The sequence below is a fragment of the Podarcis cretensis genome (genome assembly GCF_951804945.1).
Source record: "Podarcis cretensis genome assembly, chromosome: 16".
In the NCBI taxonomy this organism is placed as follows: domain Eukaryota; kingdom Metazoa; phylum Chordata; class Lepidosauria; order Squamata; family Lacertidae; genus Podarcis; species Podarcis cretensis.
In genome coordinates this window covers 1,757,774-1,780,619 of record NC_137186.1, presented here as the reverse complement: position 1 = coordinate 1,780,619, position 22,846 = coordinate 1,757,774, and the positions used below count along the sequence as shown (strand labels likewise).

At 42.6% G+C, this 22,846-nt stretch overlaps 1 protein-coding gene across 8 annotated transcripts; it reads right to left on the bottom strand.

The window, feature by feature from the left end:
* Positions 1–884: 884 nt before the first annotated feature.
* Positions 885–18,747, bottom strand: LOC307205644 (SLAM family member 7-like). Of its 8 annotated transcripts, none has more exons than XM_079958293.1 (6): positions 18,246–18,747; positions 15,063–15,443; positions 12,973–13,275; positions 3,227–3,334; positions 2,533–2,712; positions 885–2,436 (listed from the first exon to the last, which is right to left on the bottom strand). In XM_079958293.1, exons 1-5 carry the CDS (start codon positions 18,439–18,441, stop codon positions 2,564–2,566), a joined length of 1,137 nt encoding a protein of 378 aa, XP_079814419.1. In that variant the 5' UTR covers positions 18,442–18,747; the 3' UTR covers positions 885–2,436; positions 2,533–2,563. The 8 variants fall into 8 exon arrangements, with proteins under 8 accessions (XP_079814419.1, XP_079814418.1, XP_079814420.1 ...); XM_079958292.1 differs by having other exon boundaries at positions 2,555–2,712; XM_079958294.1 differs by having other exon boundaries at positions 885–2,432; positions 2,555–2,712.
* Positions 18,748–22,846: the final 4,099 nt, after the last annotated feature.

The window sequence follows — 22,846 nt, the reverse complement described above, 5'->3', positions numbered from 1 at the left end:
AGTGGCTCAACTCTGAGATCCTTTTCCCTCTTCTTTTTATTATGGGGTATAGCTAAAAAAATAAAATAAAATGGTTACTACCAAAGGAAACTGTAAGCAAAAATCGGGTTGTTGCTTTTTTAAAGCGAATGCCTTCAGATCATTATAGAAGTCTGCTGTTTTGCATGGGGTTCTGTCAAGAATATTGCCCACTGTTCGGTCCTGAAACTTCTCTCTCAATCTGGATAGTATTCAACAAAACTCCACAAAGCTCTCATACGTAGATTTATTGAGGATAATCAAAGCATATGTATAAATATTCCTCACATTCCAATAGGCTGTTCTTTGGCTCTGAATGAAGATGGTTAGAAGTATTTTATGAAGTTCTCTATGGAGTTCTGTACGAACAAATGAGTTTGCCCCTCTTCCTGCATATGCAAGAACTAGACTGAAACTAGATTGCAAAGGGGGAAGGGAGGTTTCTTCCCCTCTGGTCAGAGCCAATAGAAACTCGATGTCTAAAAAAGGGGGAAAGGCAGTATCTTTTCTTAAAGGGGCAGCATTGTTATTCCTTCTACCTAATATTAATACACAGATTTGCTACCACTAAATAACAGACCCTGGTGGGGACAGAACACCCATCAAATCCTAGCCTAATTTCAAGATATATAGGATATCTACTTATAGATAGGTAGCCGTGTTGGTCTGCCATAGTCAAAACAAAATAAAAAAATTCCTTCCAGTAGCACCTTAAAGACCAACTAAGTTAGTTCTAGGTATGAGCTTTCGTGTGCATGCACACTTCTTCAGATACCAAGTGTGCTTGCACACTTCTTCAGATACCAAAGTGTGCATGCACACGAAAGCTCATACCTAGAACTAACTTAGTTGGTCTTTAAGGTGCTACTGGAAGGAATTTTTTTATTTTGTTTAGGATATCTACTGTACATGAAGGTGGATAATTTGATGTATTATACATAGGAATTTGCACAAGCACTCTGTCATGGAATTCTATTCAATATTGATCCAGAACAGATTCCAGCGTATAGTTAGCAGATTGAAAACTTAAACACATTTCAGGATTCCCAAAAAATAGACCAGAGACAATTAATCTCTCTCTCTCAATCTCTCTCTATAATTTTAACATATCATTTTCAACAGTCATTTAACATAGTCTTATCTTATACAATGTTTTAGACTTCCGTCAACTACCTCTGAAGATTTTCCATTCTTTATCACTTAATCTGCATTTCTTAATTCCTCTGTTACTTTTAATTGTCCTTAACTAATATTCTCTTCATAGTCTTCCTTGCAATATTTTGAATAATCCTCCTTACAAAACTTCTTGCAGTCCTACTAGCATAATCTGTTTATTATAATTGATTTTCAGATAGTTCAAATACTCACTCCAATCTTCTAAGAATCTCTCGTCCCGTTTTGAATCCTCCCTGTTAGTTTATCTAATTCAGCATAGTCCATTAATTTCATTTGCCACTCTTCTTTTGTTGGTAATTCTTCTTGTTTCCATTTTTGTGCCAATAATATTCTTGCTGCCATTGTTGCATATAAAAACAATTTACAATCTTGCCTAATAATCTCATCCTCTACAATGCCAAGTAAAAATGCTTTTGGTTTTATAATAAATGTATATTTCAACATCTTTTTCATCTCATTATATATCATTTCCCAGAAGTTTTTTACTTTCTTACATTCCCACCACATGTGGTAAAAAGATCCTTCTTTTTTCTTTACATTTCCAAATGTTGGAGACAATTAATATTTCATCCAGCAGAGCTTTACTGCTACCGAAGGCAAATGAGCAGAATGGTCACAAATCCAATACATTGAGGATTGGCCCTGTCCATAAGAAATCCAGTTGCAGCAGACGTAACTTAAACTTACAATAACTTATAGTAAGTCTAAACCTTAACACTATATACAGAGAATACCACATCAGAAAGAAAGAAAGAAAGAAAGAAAGAAAGAAAGAAAGAAAGAAAGAAAGAAGTGAAACCCCGGCTCTGTCTGGCCTTATTACTATAAATAGCATGACCTTGACAGAAAGAGATAATAGAACCAGTTTAAGCCAGCTGTGCTCAGCTTCTCTGAAGGAATAACCCAAACATCATGAACCTCCTGCTTGTTTCTTTCACACAGAGAAATTTCCAGAAAGAGCTCTACTCATCAGATCAATGCTTTTGGTACTATGAAATCAAACTGACACACTCTCCCCTCCTGCAGGTTGCAGCAACTTGTATTCTGAAGTATTATTACGTTTGACCACGGAGGCAGAACACAGCCATCATGGCTAGTAGCCAACCGCTCCTCTCAGATGATTTGTTCCATAGAATCATAGAATTGAAAAGCTGGAAGGGATTTTGAGGGCCATCTGCTCCAACCCCCTGCAATGGTGTTTCGAGGTGATAGATAAATGAACTCTGTTGCGGAGCGTTCTGGCTGGAAAAAAGAAAGAAAGCATCTGACTATTCCTAGTAGTACTAACAAATGTTAAAAAACAAGGCCATAGTATTACATGACTTCCAAACATCTCACCCGGTCCTCCAGCCTTCCTTACTGTGCATGTTCATCTCAGTAGGTCATCACCACCTTTTGGAGGTCTCCTCTGAGGGAGGGTGCAGGAGTCCTCTCTTGAGCTTGCATCACAGAAGCAGCATCTACAGAGCAGAACGTGAGACCTGCTGTTCATCTCATGGCACTGGCCAACCTCTGCCTCTAAATAATAATAATAATAATAATAATAATAATAATAATAATAATAATAATTTATTATTTATACCCCACCCACTCTGGGAGGCTTCCAACAAAATATTAAAATACAGTAGTGCATCAAACATTAAAAGCTCCCCTAAAAAGGGCTGCCTTCAGATGTCTTCTAAATGTCAGGTAGTTGTTTTTCTCTTTGACATCTGGTGGGAGGGTGTTCCACAGGTGGGCGCCACTACTGAGAAGGCCCTCTGCCTGGTTCCCTGTAACTTAGCTTCTTGCAGGAAGGGAACCTCCAGAAGGCCCTCGGTGCTGGACCTCAGTGTCTGGGCTGAACGATGGGGGTGGAGATGCTCCTTCAGGTCTACTGGGCCGAAGCCATTTAGAGCGTTCAAGGTCAGCACCAACACTTTGAATTGTGTTTAGAAACATACTCTCAAGAGGAGCAAGGGAAAGGCAGACATGCATTTGGCAGTTAGCCTGAATCCTAGGTAATTAAGGGGATTAACAGAGATGGTTCTACCTTTCTCCTTTCCCAACCTTTTCTTCTTCCATATCATTATCAAACATGCAGAAACTCCAACAGCACAGACGAGAAGCGACAGGAACCCCCAGTACTTTTGTTGTCCACCTGCAACAACCAATAAGAGGCTCTTGGAACGCAGTGCAATAACAGCCACCAAAGGGACCTCCTCTATGTGACTAAGAAGCAAAACAAATACTGCATTTACACAAATTGAATGAGTCTGCAAAACTATTGCGCCCCTCAATTTTCAAAACCTTGAAACCCAAAAAGTATTTGCTGGCAAATGCAAATGTGCCATCAAATGTAATGTGCATCCTAATTTTTGTGACGTAATTTGGCAAAAAAAAGTTGTGCATTAAAAAGTTAAAGGGCCCCTGACAGTTAAGTCCAGTCGCAGACGACTCTGGGGTTGCAGTGCTCATCTCGCTTTACTGGCTGAGGAAGCTGACGTTTGTCCGCAGACAGCTTATGGGTCATGTGGCCAGCTGGACTGAGTCACTTCTGGCGAAACAGAGCAGTGCACGGAAATGCCATTTACCTTCCCGCCGGAGTGGTACCTATTTATCTACTTGCACTTTGATATGCTTTTGAACTGCTAGGTTGGCAGGAACAGGGACCGAGCAATGGGAGCTCACCCCGTCATTGCGGGGATTCAAACTGCTGACCTTCCTATCCGCAAGCCCAAGGCTCAGTGATTTACACCACACCGCCACCCGCGTCCCTGAGATGTGCAATACATTTGAGTAAATACCGTAAAAAAGAAGAAGGTCTTGTTCCATTAGTGTTGCCCTAAGTTGGCTCTCCTGGATTACTTTATATTATTCTCCACTCTTGTTATTATTTCTATTATTTATTGGTAGATTTATAAACCAAAGACTGCCAAAGTGGCAGACAATAAAATAAGATAAGTTATTTCTTTCTTCCTCTTTGGTGATCATTCATAGCCAAGTAAGATTGTCTTCCATAAACATGGTTTTAACAATGATTCCGTAAGTGACTGTGGAGGCCAATTCTGGATCCACACATCTTTCCACAGTGGGGACATTGGTTCTCAGGCAGGAGTTGATCACGGTGTGGATTTGCCAAGTGTGCTTCCCTCTTAGCTCGTTTCTCCCTTGTGTCCTGAGTTCAAGTGTCTTCAAAGCCCATGAAACCTTTTGTAAAGGCTGTTCTCCAATGGAGTGCTCGCAGGCCAGTGTTTCCCAGTTGTTGGTGTTTATAAGATCACATCCTCAGGAAAAGAAAGGAGATAAAACCATTTCTACCATTGGACTGTCCTTACTCCATAAAGTGACAGGATCCCTTTCCCACATCTTATTTTGAAGATTATTTTTCAATTGTCTGTATATTTGTGTGAACACTTTTTTATTTGGAGAGCTGCATCATGGAAAAGATCGCATTGCAGAGACATCACCTTGCCAACAAAGGTTCGTATAGTTAAAGCTATGGTTTTCCCAGTAGTGATGTATGGAAGTGAGAGCTGGGCCATAACGAAGGCTGATCGCCGAAGAATGGATGCTTTTGAATTCTGGTGCTGGAGGAGACTCTTGAGAGTCCCATGGATTGCAAGAAGATCAAATGTATCCATTCTTAAGGAAATCAGCCCTGAGTGCTCACTGGAAGGACAGATCCTGAAGCTGAGGCTCCAATACTTTGGCCACCACATGAGAAGAGAAGACTCCCTGGAGAAGACCCTGATGTTGGGAAAGCTGGAGGGCACAAGGAGAAGGGGCGACGGAGGACGAGATGGTGGGACAGTGTTCTCGAAGCTACAAATGTGAGTTTGACCAAACTGTGGGAGGCAGTGGAAGACAGGAGGGCCTGGCGTGCTCTGGTCCAGGGGGTCACGAAGAGGCGGACATGACTAAACGACTAAACAACAACAATCATGGAGAAGTGCAAATTCTGAAGGATAGGTGTGTTTTTGTTATCTTATGGGTTTGGGAAGCAAACCAAATGCATTTGTCCTCAGAGACTCCACTCTAAGCCTGACTAAACCTGGGTCCAAACCCATCACTTATAATTTGGAGACATAAACTTACATGGTGCTTTTGCTCGCCTTCATTGTAGCAGGAATAGCAAGCAAAGCACCTGAGTCCTGCTGGGGATTCTGGGAGTCCCATTGCAGGGAGAAGATGTTCTAAGAATGGCATGGCACTCCAGATATCATTGCTGCTTTCACTTTTGTGGGTCCCAGGGCAATTTCTCAGCCTAGGAATCAAAGAAGAAATCAGCAGGATAGCTTAGTTAGTAGAGCACGAGACTCTTAATCTCAGGAGCAGCAACTCATAGGGTCAAGCATAGTCTGCAAGCAGAGCTGTGTTGGCCCAAACCTGCTAATAAGCTGGCAAGGAAGGAGGAGTGTTTGCTTATACAAGCCCTGTCTTGAGGGACTGCCTGAGTATTCACCACTCCAAGCAGAACCAGGGGATTATGAAAGGGATGATACATTTCTTTTTTTATTTATTTATTTAATTTTTATTGATTTTCAATACAAGTTGAAAAACAAAACAACTCACACATATAAACCAACGCACACATATCAACCAACCAAAACGAAAAACAACAAACGAACAAACAAAAAAGAAAAGAAAGAAAAAACAAAACACACCGATAAACCCATACATATATCCATTTACAACATTACATTAAGGACTTCCCTCCATCACGGTTTGAGCTCTATTTTAACCTTATTTCTCTGCAGTTTGTTTTCACCATCTGTATCAATACCTCTCAGGCTTTATATTATACCTACTGTAATTTTAATATTTCCTATATTTTTTTCTATATATGTAAAGAATTTATTCCAGTCCGTAATAAATTTAGTGTTTTTCTGGTGCCTGATCTTCTGTGTCATCCTTGCTAGCTCTATATATTCGAATAATTTGGATTGCCATTCTCTAATAGTTGGGATATTTGGAGTCTTCCAGTTTTGCGCTAAGAGTAGCCTGGCCGCTGCCGTTGCATTTTGGAACATGGTTTGGTCTTCTCGTCTTATTTCCTCCCCTACCATTCCTAAGAGGAAAGCTTCAGGTTTCTTAGGGAAAGTGTATTTCAATATTTTTTTTAGTTCATCATAAATATGTCCCCAAAACCTATTCACTTCTCTACAGGCCCACCACATGTGAAAGAAATCGCCCTCTTTTAATTTGCATTTCCAGCAAGTTTTGTCCCCGGTCTTATACATTTTTTCCAATTTCACAGGGGTTATATACCACCTGTACATCATTTTTTGTAAATTTTCTCGGAGTCCAACACATGCTGTAAATTTCATATCTTTGTTCCAGAGTTTCACCCACCTATCGAATTCTAGATTATATCCGAGGTCTGTGGCCCATTTGATCATAACTTCCTTCACTTCTTCATCCTTGGTGTCCCAATCTAGTAGTTGATTATACATTTTAGAAAGGAGTTTGGAATTTCCTTCTATTATTTCCACCTGGTATCTGGACTTTTTCTCACTCATCCCTATTTTTTTATGCTCGTTCCATAACGCGTTAATTTGATAATATTGCAACCAAGTTGTTAATTTGTCTTTAATTTCCTCATAAGGTCTGAGTCTCCATCCTTTATCTGATCTTGTCAATAGCTCCTCATAAGTCCATCTTTGTCCTTCCATGTTAGTTTTTTTAATTATGATGATATCAATTGGTGACAACCACCATGGGGTGTCCTTTTCTATAAGTCTCTTGTTCCTGTTCCATACTTCAAGCAGCGCTCCTCTAAAGATATGGTTGGCAAATCCTCTATGTGCTCTCTCCTTATCCTGCCATAAATACGCATGCCAACCAAATCTCGCATCGAATCCCTCCAAATCTAACAAATCCGTGTTTTTCAACGCAATCCAATCTTTGATCCAACACAAACATGCGGCCTCATAGTATAATTTCAGGTTCGGGACCGCAAACCCTCCCCTGTCTTTACGGTCTGTGAGTAGTTTGAATTTGATTCTTGCTCTTTTACCCTGCCAGATAAATCTGGACAGGGTTTTCTGCCAATCTTTGAACAGCTTCGTGCCCCTAATCACCGGGATGTTCTGAAATAAAAACAGCAGCCTTGGAAGAATACTCATCTTAGTTACTGCCATCCTCCCCGACCAGGAGAGTTTTAGCCGGCTCCATGTCTCTAAATCCTTTTTAACTTCTTTCCAGGTCTTTATATAGTTATCTTCCACTAAATTTATGTTTTTCGTAGAAATCCAAATACCTAAATATTTCACCTTTTTCACAACCTTAATTCCCGTTTTTTGCTCAAGCTGGTTTCTTTGATCTTCAGATATGTTCTTTGTTAACATCTTGGTTTTAGCCTTATTCAATTTAAAGCCAGCCAGTTTCCCAAATTCTTCCAACAACTCTATAACTTTATCGATATGCTCTACGGGATCTCTCAATGATATTACCAGGTCATCCGCGTAGGCTTTTAATTTGTATTCCTTCTCTCCAATACTAATTCCTTTTATTACCGGGCTTTCCCTTATTTTGTTTGTGATTATTTCTAACACCATAATAAACAAAAGGGGAGACAGGGGGCATCCCTGTCTTGTACCTTTCGAGATCTCAAACGAATTAGTTAAGTTATTATTGATAATCAACTTGGCTTTTTGACCCGAATATATTGCTTTTATACCCTCCATAAATGGCCCCTCCATTCCAATTCTCTGCATACATTTTAGTAGAAACTGCCAGGCTACATTATCAAATGCCTTTTCAGCATCGATAAAGATTAAGGCTGCCGGGATGTCAATCTTAAGTTCCAGATACTCGATAACATTTACTATATGTCTTACATTGTCTTTTAAATATCTATTTGGTAAAAAACCAGCTTGATCTTTGTGGATAGATTTGGATAAGTATTTTTTAAGCCTACTAGCCATTATTTCCGCAAAGATCTTGTAATCGTTATTAAGTAATGATATCGGTCTATAGTTTCTGATATCCAACTTATCCGACTCTGGTTTCGGAATTAAAGTTATGTAAGCCTCCTTCCAAGAGTTAGGCATCCTTCCTCCTTGTAGGGTGTTATTCATTACATCACGAAGGACCGGAGCCAGATGTTCTTCTAAGACTTTATAATATTTTTGTGACAGACCATCCGGTCCTGGTGCTTTCCCTGGCTTCATTTTTTTAATTGCATCTTTAACCTCATCTATTGTTATTAATTTATTTAAATATGTTTTTTCTTCATCCGTCAGCTGCTCTCCTTTATTTCTCTTCAGATAATTTTCTATTTCTACTGGCTCTTCATCTTCCTTTTTGTAAAGATTTTCGTAAAATTGTGAGAATTTTTCCTCTATTTTACCGGGGTCTTCTAATATTTGCTCTCCTATTTTAATTTTGTTAATTACATTCTGATTTTTCCTTTTTCTTAGTTGCCACGCCAATAAACGCCCCGTTTTGTTTGCAGATTCAAAATATTTTTGCTTCATTGATTTAATTCTCCATTCTACTCCTTGGCTTATTAATGTCGAGTATTCTGTCTGTAACACTTTAACAATTTGTTTAGTTCTCTCGTCCCTCGGGTCTATTATTAATTTTTCCTCACAGTCTTTTAATTGTTTAAGTATTTCATCTTTCTTTGCTTCTCTCAGTTTTCTTCTATAGCTGTTCTGTTGTATTAAAAATCCTCTTAACACCGCCTTACTCGCCTCCCAAACTATATCGATTTTTGTTTCCTTATTCAAATTTATATCAAAATATTCTTTCAGAGTGTTTTTAGCCTTTTCAATTATTTCATCAATTTCAAATAGATATTCATTCATTCTCCATCTATATGGGCCCGATGATTTACCTTTTATTTCCAACATAATTGGGTTGTGATCGGAGAGGGTTCTAGGTTGTATTTCACATTTCGTTGTTCTTATCGATAGTTCTCTTGAGACCCATATCTGATCAATTCTGCCCCAACTCTGATGAGATTCTGAAAAATGCGTGAATTGTTTCACTCTTGGGTTTTTATATCTCCAAATGTCAATTAGATCTAGGTTCATTTGGAGGTTATCAAAAGCCTTTGGGAGTTTCCCTTGGTTCCCTTTCCTCTTTTTCTCATTTCTATCTAACTCTGGTGAGGGGACACCATTCAAGTCTCCCAGCAGAATTAATTTATGATTTTCTAGTTCTAATAGCACTTGTTCCAATTTTTGAAAAAATTCCGCTTTATTTGTATTGGGTGCATACACGGTCACTATGTTAAGTTTTTCCCCTTGATAATTGATTTGGACCCCCAAAATTCTTCCTTCGGTATCCTTACATATTAATCTTGGGTCCCATTTTTCTTTCACGTAAATCACCAGCCCTCTCTTTTTATTTACATCCGAATTGATAAATTCTACTCCTAACCTTTTGTTTGTCAATATATGTTTGTGTTTTTTAGCTACATGAGTCTCTTGCCAGCAGATCACATCATAGTTTTTATTCCTCACAACTTTCTCTACTTTATTCCTTTTTGATTTTTCATTCAAACCGTTTACATTCCAAGTCATAACATTCAATGACATTGTTAATACAAGTTCTATTTAATCCGTCAAAATTTTCAAGTTTAAATTTTTGGGCTTCCGTTCCCAGGGTAATTTTCCTCTTCCTCTTCCTCGCTTCCCACCACTCCCTCTTCCTTTTCTATTTCTATTCCTTCTTCTTCCACTTCGTTTCCTTCCTGTCTCTCCTGTCTCTCCCTCCTCTCCCTCCTTCTTTTTTTTCCTCTCTTGATCCCTCTCTGTCTCTTATCCTATCTTCTACCTTGCCAAGCTCTTTCTCATACCTTCTCAAAAATTTCTCCACCTCCTGGGTATCTGTCAGTTTAAATCTTTTGTCTTTAAAAAAGAAGGTAATCCCCTCAGGGAATTCCCATCTATATTGTATGTTATTTCTCCTCAGAACCCCGGCTATCTGTCTGTATCCTTCTCTTTTACGCAGAAGCCTAACTGGTATTTCTTTCAACACAATAATTATTCTATCATCAATTATCAGTTTTTTGTGATAACTGGTTCTTAGTATTAAGTTCTTCATTTCGATTGAATTTAAAATTACCAGACAGTCCCCAAGGTGTTTTTTAGACCTGTGTTGCTGGACTCTTGTTTTTACTCTAAAGGCATTTTCCATTGTGCTCGCCACTTCTTCCTCTTCCAATTCTAGCCATTTAGCTAACTCCTTAGTCATTTTTTCTTTTATATTCTCTTTGGTTTCCTCCCCTATTCCTCTGAATTTAAGATGAAGATATTTCTGTCTCATTTCTGTCATCGCTAAACTGTCCCATATTTGTTCCTGTGTTTTGTTCATTTCTCTCATTTCCTCCTTTATCCTTTCTGTTTCTTTTTTCTGTTCTCTCATCTCTTTTTGAATTTTTTTGTTAGTTTCCTCACATATTTTTGATTTAACAGATAAATCTTGAATTTTTGCTGAAAGTTCTCCTACTGCTCCTTCTATCTTCCTGTCTATTAGTTCCTGTATTTCTCCCATTTTTTTTTCCATATGAGTTTCATTTTGTTTAAACTCTTCCTTAATTTTCAACCATAAAATATCTAGATCCTTGATCTCTTCTTGTCGGGATGACTTTCTTTCACTTGGGGTCCCCCCCGCTTTTTTCCCATCTTTACCCCACATTGTGTCTCCGTTTCGCGTATTTTCTTTTATACAAATTCTCTCCCTTAGAGGGCTCACAATCTTTTCTCTTTCTTATATAAACTTAAACCTCTGCCCCTTCCAAAAGGATATAGGGGATTATTCTATTTTCCAAGAACGTTGAGCTTATGGGACAGCTTATGGGTCATGTGGCCAGCTGGACTGAGTCACTTCTGGCGAAACAGAGCAGTGCACGGAAATGCCATTTACCTTCCCGCCGGAGTGGTACCTATTTATCTACTTGCACTTTGATATGCTTTTGAACTGCTAGGTTGGCAGGAGCAGGGACCGAGCAACGGGAGCTCACCCCGTCATTGCGGGGATTCAAACTGCTGACCTTCCTATCCGCAAGCCCAAGGCTCAGTGATTTACACCACACCGCCACCCGCGTCCCTGAGATGTGCAATACATTTGAGTAAATACCGTAAAAAAGAAGAAGGTCTTGTTCCATTAGTGTTGCCCTAAGTTGGCTCTCCTGGATTACTTTATATTATTCTCCACTCTTGTTATTATTTCTATTATTTATTGGTAGATTTATAAACCAAAGACTGCCAAAGTGGCAGACAATAAAATAAGATAAGTTATTTCTTTCTTCCTCTTTGGTGATCATTCATAGCCAAGTAAGATTGTCTTCCATAAACATGGTTTTAACAATGATTCCGTAAGTGACTGTGGAGGCCAATTCTGGATCCACACATCTTTCCACAGTGGGGACATTGGTTCTCAGGCAGGAGTTGATCACGGTGTGGATTTGCCAAGTGTGCTTCCCTCTTAGCTCGTTTCTCCCTTGTGTCCTGAGTTCAAGTGTCTTCAAAGCCCATGAAACCTTTTGTAAAGGCTGTTCTCCAATGGAGTGCTCGCAGGCCAGTGTTTCCCAGTTGTTGGTGTTTATAAGATCACATCCTCAGGAAAAGAAAGGAGATAAAACCATTTCTACCATTGGACTGTCCTTACTCCATAAAGTGACAGGATCCCTTTCCCACATCTTATTTTGAAGATTATTTTTCAATTGTCTGTATATTTGTGTGAACACTTTTTTATTTGGAGAGCTGCATCATGGAAAAGATCGCATTGCAGAGACATCACCTTGCCAACAAAGGTTCGTATAGTTAAAGCTATGGTTTTCCCAGTAGTGATGTATGGAAGTGAGAGCTGGGCCATAACGAAGGCTGATCGCCGAAGAATGGATGCTTTTGAATTCTGGTGCTGGAGGAGACTCTTGAGAGTCCCATGGATTGCAAGAAGATCAAATGTATCCATTCTTAAGGAAATCAGCCCTGAGTGCTCACTGGAAGGACAGATCCTGAAGCTGAGGCTCCAATACTTTGGCCACCACATGAGAAGAGAAGACTCCCTGGAGAAGACCCTGATGTTGGGAAAGATGGAGGGCACAAGGAGAAGGGGCGACGGAGGACGAGATGGTGGGACAGTGTTCTCGAAGCTACAAATGTGAGTTTGACCAAACTGTGGGAGGCAGTGGAAGACAGGAGGGCCTGGCGTGCTCTGGTCCAGGGGGTCACGAAGAGGCGGACATGACTAAACGACTAAACAACAACAATCATGGAGAAGTGCAAATTCTGAAGGATAGGTGTGTTTTTGTTATCTTATGGGTTTGGGAAGCAAACCAAATGCATTTGTCCTCAGAGACTCCACTCTAAGCCTGACTAAACCTGGGTCCAAACCCATCACTTATAATTTGGAGACATAAACTTACATGGTGCTTTTGCTCGCCTTCATTGTAGCAGGAATAGCAAGCAAAGCACCTGAGTCCTGCTGGGGATTCTGGGAGTCCCATTGCAGGGAGAAGATGTTCTAAGAATGGCATGGCACTCCAGATATCATTGCTGCTTTCACTTTTGTGGGTCCCAGGGCAATTTCTCAGCCTAGGAATCAAAGAAGAAATCAGCAGGATAGCTTAGTTAGTAGAGCACGAGACTCTTAATCTCAGGAGCAGCAACTCATAGGGTCAAGCATAGTCTGCAAGCAGAGCTGTGTTGGCCCAAACCTGCTAATAAGCTGGCAAGGAAGGAGGAGTGTTTGCTTATACAAGCCCTGTCTTGAGGGACTGCCTGAGTATTCACCACTCCAAGCAGAACCAGGGGATTATGAAAGGGATGATACATTTCTTACCTTCCCCACTTGCACAGATTTTGAGCAAGTCAAATGAGGCATGCTTTCGATCAACAGGACTGCTGACCAGGCAAGTGAATGTGGAGTCAGAAGAGCTTTTTCGCCAGGAGACGTGGAGATTCCTTCCATTGTCAGAAAGCCAGTATTTATCCAAACCTCCTACTAAGACCCTGGGGGGATTCCCTCTTTTCCAGGAGATAGTGTACTCCTCCTTTACAGGTGCCTGGCACTGTAAGGACACAATGCAGCCTTCAGGAGTCTTGGATTCTACTTTATGGTGTATCCATGATCTTGGCACTGGCTCTGTTTTAACAGAAATGGAAATGATTAGGTGTCAGGGATCTGGCTGAATCGAATGCCTAGGAAGAGTCTGACTCTGGAGATGAAGGAATGCCAGTACAGGGGAAGCCAGAGCCTGACTCTGGAGAAGAGGGGTTGCAGCCACAGACAGAGCAGGTGTGGGTTAGTTCAGCACCACTTCTTCAAGAATTCCCAGATTCAGATAGAGCATCAGACTCAGAGAACTCACAGGCAGAGGGAGGGGAGGAGATAGATGACATTGAGGGGGTTGCTATGCAACCAGGAGGCAAGCAACGTTTAGAGGGATCTTCGTTTTATAGTGGGGGGGGGAGTTCACCTACCTCCTCCCTGAACCAGAAGAGCTGCAAATGTTAAAATGCAACAGAATTACAAGAGAGGAAGAACTGGACTTTGGCACACTTTGTGTTGTGATGGGGCGGAGACTCAGAGTGACCAACTCGTAGGAAAGAGCGGCAGGCTTGGAGACATGCTCAGCATGCTAATTGTAAATAAATGTACCATAAAACTGCCAGAGACTCTTGAATTCTTATCGGGGCTTCCTTGCCTGCCTGAGATCATTACATTAGGAGTTCGTGCCCCACATGCCTCTCGGTAACTGTGTAGGGCAGGGGTGGGGACCTTTGGGCCCAGAGGCCAAATATGTCCCTCCAAGCATCTCTATCTGGCCCTCAGGACTCTCTCCCAGAGTCCTTTCCCAGAGTTCCCAGAGCCACATATCTTTCCCAGACATACTCCCCTCACTGGCCTTGATTCACACCCTCCTGGAGTTCTTTTGTCTGGCTGAAAAGTATTACTGAATCTTGATAATGCCCCTTGCTTCCTGGATGGAGGATGGGGGTTGCACACATGTGAAGAAACTAGCATATTGTAGAACAGTAACGTTCAGACTCAGTGTTCCACATGTTAGCTTCTGTTTGCCACTGTGCAGTTGGAGGGCAATTTCGGAAGATGAGCTTTATCAGCTCGGTCAAACGGAGATTCCAACACCACACACTTATTTCCTCTGATTTTGTGCCCCACTGCCATGTGGCCCCTGGAATGTTGCCTAGGTCAGAATATGGCTGTGATGGCCTGGGAATCAGATTCAGAGACTGAACCTAAGGAATCCCAGCCTGCACAGGAGTTCCCGCCTCCAGGGCCGGCTGAGCCGGGGCTGGAGCTTGAACCTGAAGGGCCCTCACCTGTGCCAGATTCTCAGGAGCAGACACCAGCTGAATCCGCTCTGGCTCCAGAGGTCATCAAGGACCCATTGCCTGCAGGTGCTCCTCTCCTAGCCCTGTCAGGGGAAGGCGAGGTTGCCTCTGGGTCCAGTAACCCTCCAGCCTATCCGGAGCTGTAGAGGCTCAGGGCAGAGAGGTGGAGGGAACTAAGTTCTCACAGGAGATTGCTCGCCTTAAGGCCAGGAGAGGCGAGTCACCTGTGGGCCGGGACCACCCTAGGCCTTAGAGGAGAGAAAGGCCAGTCAGCCCAGTCCCAGGTTGCAGGAGCAACATCATTGGAAACCTGTTCCTGCCAGCATCCTGATCTGCTCTTCCGGAGTTCCTGACCATGCCTGGCTCCTTGTCTTGGACCCTGCTTTGCCCTTGACGGACAGCCTCCAGACCCTTGACCCAGGACCGGACTCAGACCACGCCGCACAGTACCCTGCCCCCTCGGGACCAGCACAGTGGCCCTCAGGCTGAAAAAGGATCCTCATCATATTTCATGATCTCCCCATTCTATGCTCAGCTCCACTACAAACTGACAAAGATGGTGAAATCATTACTTGCCATAAATAGTGAGGATGAAGTGGTGTTCTTGGAACTGCGCAGCGTTAAACCAGGTACGAGCTTCATAGAGCCCACCATTCTCCATTGTCAGGTTCTTAATCCTCAGCGTGGTCTCATCAACCATTGCCAAGTTCTTGATCCTCAATGCGACAGCATCACCAGTTTCCATCTGTTGTTCATACATACTCCTGAAATTTGACTGTTCCAGTTTTCCATCCCTGAACTCACCAAGCAGGTATGAATCCCCAGATGGGGGGTGGAAGGCCCATTCAATTTTGACAATTTTTTTTGCTTGGGATGTGTTTAAAGGAAGGAATACTGATCCTCCCAGGATCCCATTCACGTGATAGGTCGGATTCTCTGTTGCTTGACTCAAAGTGCCTATTGGGGCAGGGAAGGAGGGGAAAGATGAACAAGGACATGGGTTAGCACCAATCACTCCTCACTCTCACCACCATTGTCTGAGCCAGAGGAAGAGCTGAGTGAGCTACAATGGTAATGAAATCGGTGGGGGAGGCAGAGTAGGAGTTACACTATTGGTTTCTTTTGTTCTTGTTTTTATTATGCATTTTGTGTTCTTAACTTGTATTTTATGCTGTGTTTTTTTCATGGAATTCTACTCAATATTGATCCAGAGTAGATTCCAATGTATAATTAGCAGAGCAACAACTTAAACATGTTGCAGGATCCCCCAAAATAGACCAGAGACAATTATTATTTCATCCAGCAGAGCTTTACTGCTACTGAAGGCAAATTAGCAGAATGGTCACAAATCCAAAACATTCAGGATTGGCCCTGTCCATAAGAAATCCAGTTGCAGCAGCCTTAAACTTAAAATAACTTATAATAAGTCTAAACTGCAACACTAAACATACTATGTACAGAACATCACACCAGAAGGAAAAGAGATAGAAAGTGAAACACAGGATCCTTTTATAGTCAGCATGACCTTGACAGAAAGAGACAAGAGAACTACAGTAGTTCAAACCAGCTGTACTCAGCTTCCTTGAATAACCCAAACATCCAGAACCTTCTGCTTGTTTCTTTCACACGGAGAAGCTTCCATAACCCTCTTGAATTAATTAGAATAGGAAAGATCTCTACACATCAGATCCATACTTTCTGCACTAAAAATGCAAACTGACCGTTTTGTCCTGAGGTCTTCAGATGAAGGGCAGTAAACAAATTACTATTATTATTACTATTATTATAGTAATAATAATACAGGACCGCCTCTCCTGGTATGTCCCACAGAGGAACTTACGATCTGCAAACAAAAACATCTTGGAGGTCCCAGGCCACAGAGAGGTTAGGCTGGCCTCAACTAGAGCCAGGGCCTTTTCGGTTGTGGCTCCAATCTGGTGGAACGCTCTGTCACAAGAGTCCAGGGCCCTGCGGGACTTGACATCTTTCTGCAGGGCCTGCAAGACAGAGATGTTCCGCCAGGCCTTTGGCCAAGGCACAGCCTGACTCCCTCCTTTGGCAATCTTCACAGAACTCTACCCAATGGTTGCCATCAATTTGATCTGAAGTAACTTTTTAATGAAATGATTTTAAAATGTTGTCTTATTTTATTGTTGTTAGCCGCCCTGAGCCCGGCTTCGGCTAGGGAGGGTGGGATATAAATAAAAATTTATTATTATTATTATTATTAGGCCCCATGCTGGTATATGGACTCTCAGCAGAATCCCAAATGTCCTGTTTCCACCAGGTCCAGACTGGCAAGAATCCACAGCAAAGGCCACAAGCACACAGTTCAGATAAGCAGGAACAGGCAAGGTTAAGAGTAGCCCACAGTCTGGTTGAAGCGAAGCAATTGAGGCAAAGGCACAGACAAGTTGTACTGCAAGATCAGGCCACACCGAGGCAGCGGTTCAGGCATGAACATGGGTAGAGGCACGGCTAAGAGGCATGGCCACAGGGAGGCAGTGCAGGAGAAGATCTGGGTTGGAAGGGAAGCGTCTTTTCAGCAGCTCTCTCTTTCCCCCATTAAGGCAGAGTTGCCAGAACTCCCCTCCAGGAACTGCTGAGGTCCTCCTCATGAATAGCCCTTTACTCAAAAGGAGCCCTGCTCTGCAGCCAAGCACTCCTAGGCATGCAGAAGAGGGGTCGGGACACCTTTTTGTTGTTCCCTCCCAGGACTGTCCCACCTCTCTCGAGGCTGAGTCAGATTAGTCCCTTCTACTGATTCTGATGATCTTATTCTGCCTCTTAAGATCCCATCACTCCCAGGGGCTTAGGGGTTGTTCTGTCTGTTTGATGTGTGGTTTGCTATGCCTAATAAAGGATTATATTTAACAAGGGGTGTCTCGTAACCAGAGGACACCAAATATGTTGATGCTGAGGAGTTTTCCAGACATCCTGCCCAATAACTCCCGAGAACTTAAAATAGATTCATAGACTCATAGAACTGGACTCATCTAGTCCAACCTCCTTAAATGCAGGAATCTCAGCTAAAGAATCCCTGGCAGAAGGTCACCCAACATCTGCTTAAAAATCTTGAACGAAGCAGAGTCCACAACTGTCACAGAGTTCTTCCTAATGTTTAGTTGGTACAAACTGGCTTATAATTTGAATCCTACATCCAAAGGCAATGTGTCCTTGTCCACAGCTCCCTTTTTAATTTGTACAAATGACCACAATCAGAGGGATGTTCAGTAGCGATTAGGTGTCACAGCACACTCTAAAAGTTGTTCCCAACAATGCGAGGAAGGGGATGCCGGATCTCTTCAAGAGCACAGCTTTGCGGGGAGGGGTTCAGGTGCAGAGCGGGTTTTATCAGTGAGCCATGCTTTGCAATTCCATGCAAATAAGCAACAGGGAACCAGTAACGAACTTTATCATTGTCAATTATTTAAGCCTTCAGAACAAAACAGACTTACAACATTTCTGTGTACAGTGGTACCTTGGGTTACATACGCTTCAGGTTACATACGCTTCAGGTTACAGACTCCGCTAACCCCGAAATAGTACCTCGGTTTAAGAACTTTGCTTCAGGATGAGAACAGAAATCGTGCAACAGCTGCGGCGCAGCAGCAGCAGGAGGCCCCATTAGCTAAAGTGGTGCTTCAGGTTAAGAACAGTTTCAGGTCAAGAATGGACCTTTGGAATGAATTAAGTACTTAACCCGAGGTACCACTGTATTGAGAGGCTTGAGGGCTGTGCAAGTACTGAAGGACTTACCAAAGGAAGAGTAGATTAACAGCTTGAATAGGAGAAGGATCTTGAGGCTTCTGCAAGTGTCTTGATTAACTTTTCTGTCTAATTGTGGAGGGAGACTCAGGTCTGGCTGCTGGTGAGGCAAGAGCAGAGTTAATCTTCTCAGCTTGCAGACTGATATTTGGCCTCTGACATCCCAGCAACAACACAAAGCAGACATCGGTAATGTCTACAATAAGCAGCTACAATTATCTTTAGTTCTCTCTGAGAGTGATTCTTGCTCTGTCCTCTCTTCTTGCACATTTCTGTGTGCTCTGGCTTCTGTCACAGTGTTCCATTACGCCAGTAGCGGCTGAGTCCTGCTGGCCACATGACCCAGAAAGCTGTCTCTGGACAAATGCCAGCTCCTTTGGCCTGAAAGCAAGATGAGCACTGCAACCCCATAGTCGCCTTTGACTGGAGTTAACCGTCCAGGGGTCCTTTACCTTTACCTTTTTTTACCTTCAGTTCTCTCTAAGAGTGATTCTTACCCTGCCGTAACCATGTTTAAAATGTTGGCACCACTTTTATAACCTGGCCAGAAACACACCCACACACCCCATGAGGGATAGGATAGGAGCCCCTTGCGGGGCTCAGATTTCTCAATGATATTTTACTCTCTGCCTGTGACATTTAGTTTTTTTTTTTATTTTGGAACACATTTCTAAGTGAAACTATTTCGCAGTGCTATGTTCTCTCTCTCTCATTTATCTTCTTTACTTTTTTTATGTTGGAACAACATTTCTAAGCCGAACAAAAAAAGTGCTTTTTCTGGAAGGCTGACAGGCATTTAAATGGCATCAAAATGCAGTAGGATTGTGTCAGGGACTCAGCGGGAGCGCAGGGAGGAGAGGAGATGGAAAGCGAGGGGGAGCAATCCGAGGGCAGCGTAGGAGAATATGACAGCAGCCCGATAGATTCCATGAGCCTCTCCAGCGAATCGGAAGATTCACAGAAGGGGGCGCCGATGGGCAGGGCAAGGGGCGACCCAAGGGGGACACCCCAGAAGCAAGGGGCCAGCGGGGACTCCCAGAGCAGCAGTTGGAAATCAGGACCAGCTTCCCCACCAGAGCGTAGTGGGGGGGAGGAGTCCCAGGTGTCAGAGCCCACATATGCACCACCAGCGAGAGAAGATGAGTCAGGGTTGACCACGCCTCCATCGGCTCACTCATTCATTGAACACTAAGGACTCATTCACAAATGACTGCCAAATGGTGTTCCCCTCGACTATATTGTATGTACCTCACATGTAATTTACTTGGTGTAAATAAGCCCAAGAAAGCTGAGATATGTAGACAATAAGGTTTATTACTTAAACAAGAAATGATGAGACACTAAAATCCTTAAGGAAAAAAATCCTTAAATAAGAGACACGGGGGAATGATTAATGGACTTCAATGTCTGTACACTAATGCTCAAAGCATGGGAAATAAACAAGATGAGCTTGAGCTCTTGGTACAGCAATCTAAATATGACATAATAGGCATCACTGAAACCTGGTGGGATAAGTCCCACGACTGGAATGTAATAATGGAGGGATACAATCTATTTCAGAGAAACAGACCAGACAAGAAAGGAGGAGGAGTGGCGTTATATGTCAGGGATGTGTATAACTGTGAAGAGATCCAAGATTTAGAACCTCAAAGCCAAAGTGAGAGCATTTGGGTCAAAATTAAGGGAGAGAAGAATAACAGTGACCTCATTGTGGGAGTTTACTATAGATCCCCAAGCCAAACGGAGGACATAGACGATGCCTTCCTGGAACAGATGGCCAAGCATGCAAAAGGAAGGGAGATAGTAGTAATGGTGGACTTCAATTACCCGGATATTTGCTGGATGTCAAACTCAGCCAAGAACATAAGGTCAAACAGATTCCTCACTGGCCTTGCAAACAACTTTGTTGTCCAGAAAGTGGGAGAAGCAACAAGAGGAACAGCCATTTTAGATCTGTTCCTAACCAATGTTGATGACCTGGTTAGTGGGGTAGAAGTGAAAGGATCATTAGGCGTGAGTGATCATGCTCTTCTGAAGTTTACTATACAGCGGAAAGGAGCAGCCAAGCATACTAGGACTCAATTTCTTGACTTTAAGAAAGCCGACTTTATAAAACTTAGGGAAGTGCTGGGTGAGATCCCATGGACAGTAATACTAAAAGGAAAGGGAGTTCATGATGGCTGGGAGTTTGTTAAGAGGGAGATAGTAAAAGCACAACTTCAGGCAAAACCAATGAGACAGAAGCATGGAAGGTGCCTAAAGAAGCCAGGGTGGCTATCTAAAGAACTTTTAACTGAGTTAAGATTTAAAAAGGATGTGTACAAAAAATGGAAAAGGGGGGAAACCACCAAAGAGGAATTCAAACAAATAGCCAGCACATGTAGACACAAAGTCAGAAAAGCTAAAGCACAGAATGAACTCAGGCTTGCTAGAGAGGTTAAAAGCAACAAAAAAAGGCTTTTATGGGTATGTTCGTAGCAAAAGGAAGAACAAAGAAACAGTGGGGTCACTCAGAGGAGAAGATGGTGAAATGCAAACAGGGGACACAGAAAGGGCTGAACTCTTCTTTGCCTCAGTCTTCTCCGATAAAGAAAACAATGCCCGACCTGAAGAATTTGGAGCAAATGATTCAGCAGAGGAAACACAGCCCAGAATAACTAAGGAGATAGTACAAGAATACTTGGCTAGTTTAGATGTATTCAAGTCTCCAGGGCCAGATGAACTGCATCCAAGAGTATTAAAAGAACTGGCAGATGTGATCTCAGAACCACTGGCAGTCATCTTTGAGAATTCCTGGAGAACAGGCGAAGTCCCGGCAGACTGGAGGAGGGTAATGTTGTCCCTATTTTCAAAAAGGGGAAAAGAGAGGACCCAAATAATTACCGCCCAGTCAGTCTGACATCAATACCAGGGAAGATTCTGGAGCAGATCATTAAGCAAACAGTCTGTGAGCACCTAGAAAGGAATGTTGTGATCACCAATAGTCAGCATGGATTTCTGAAAAATAAGTCATGTCAGACTAACCTGATCTCGTTTTTTGACAGAATTACAAGCCTGGTAGATGAAGGGAACGCAGTGGATGTAGCCTACCTTGTTTTCAGCAAGGCATTTGACAAGGTGCCCCATGATATTCTTGTAAAGAAGCTGGTAAAATGCGGACTTGACTATGCTACCACTCAGTGGATTTGTAACTGGCTGAGTGACCGAACCCAAAGGGTGCTCATCAATGGTTCCTCTTCATCCTGGAGAAGAGTGACTAGTGGGGTGCCACAGGGTGCTGTCTTGGGCCCGGTCTTATTCAACATCTTTATCAACGACTTGGATGATGGACTCAAGGGCATCCTGATCAAATTTGCAGATGACACCAAACTGGGAGGGGTGGCTAACACCCCAGAGGACAGGATCACACTTCAAAACAACCTTGACAGATTAGAGAACTGGGCCAAAACAAACAAGATGAATTTTAACAGGGAGAAATGTAAAGTATTGCACTTGGGCAAAAAAAATGAGAGGCACAAATACAAGATGGGTGACACCTGGCTTGAGAGCAGTACATGTGAAAAGGATCTAGGAGTCTTGGTTGACCACAAACTTGACATGAGCCAACAGTATGATGCGGCAGCTAAAAAAGCCAATGCAATTCTGGGCTGCATCAATAGCAGTATAGCATCTAGATCAAGGGAAGTAATAGTGCCACTGTATTCTGCTCTGGTCAGACCTCACCTGGAGTACTGTGTCCAGTTCTGGGCACCACAGTTCAAGAAGGACACTGACAAACTGGAACGTGTCCAGAGGAGGGCAACCAAAATGGTCAAAGGCCTGGAAACGATGCCTTATGAGGAACAGCTAAGGGAGCTGGGCATGTTTAGCCTGGAGAAGAGGAGGTTAAGGGGTGATTTGATAGCCATGTTTAAATATATAAAAGGATGTCACATAGAGGAGGGAGAAAGGTTGTTTTCTGCTGCTCCAGAGAAGCGGACATGGAGCAATGGTTCCAAACTACAAGAAAGAAGATTCCACCTAAACATTAGGAAGAACTTCCTGACAGTAAGAGCTGTTTGACAGTGGAATTTGCTGCCAAGGAGTGTGGTGGAGTCTCCTCCTTTGGAGGTCTTTAAGCAGAGGCTTGACAACCATATGTCAGGAGTGCTCTGATGGTGTTTCCTGCTTGGCAGGGGGTTGGACTCGATGGCCCTTGTGGTCTCTTCCAACTCTATGATTCTATGATTCTAAAAATCCATACATGGTTGAACCTAGAGCCAGGCCTCAAACTCCTTTCAGCACTTACTTTCTCACATTCCTAGAATCATAGAATAATAGAATCATAGAGCAACTAATCAGCCACAAGAAACACACACAAGAAAAACCTTTTTGCTCCTTCTTCAGCTGCTGCCCTGCAAGCTCCTGAAGTATGTGTCCCCTGCGGATTCCTGTGAAAGACAAGGGCAGGCAATTGCTAGCATGTTTACCTTTACCTTACCTGTTTATCCATTTATATTAGGATAAGTAAGGCGAGGACTGGCAGGAAGGTGCTTGAGGTGACAATCAGGGACTGGAGGGAATGAGATTGAGGAGGAGGAGGAGGAATGGTG

Bases quoted from the DNA above. Each gene is read 5' to 3' on its own strand.
- LOC307205644 (XM_079958291.1), bottom strand. From the start codon at position 18,441: ATGTCTGCTTTGTGTTGTTGCTGGGATGTCAGAGGCCAAATATCAGTC. The intron at 15,444-18,245 runs GTAAGTCCTTCA...CTGCCCCAATAG, and splicing joins GTTAATCTACTCTTCCTTTG to GCACTTTGAGTCAAGCAACA. The intron at 2,713-3,226 runs GTAGAACCATCT...ATTATTATTTAG, and splicing joins AAGGTTGGGAAAGGAGAAAG to AGGCAGAGGTTGGCCAGTGC.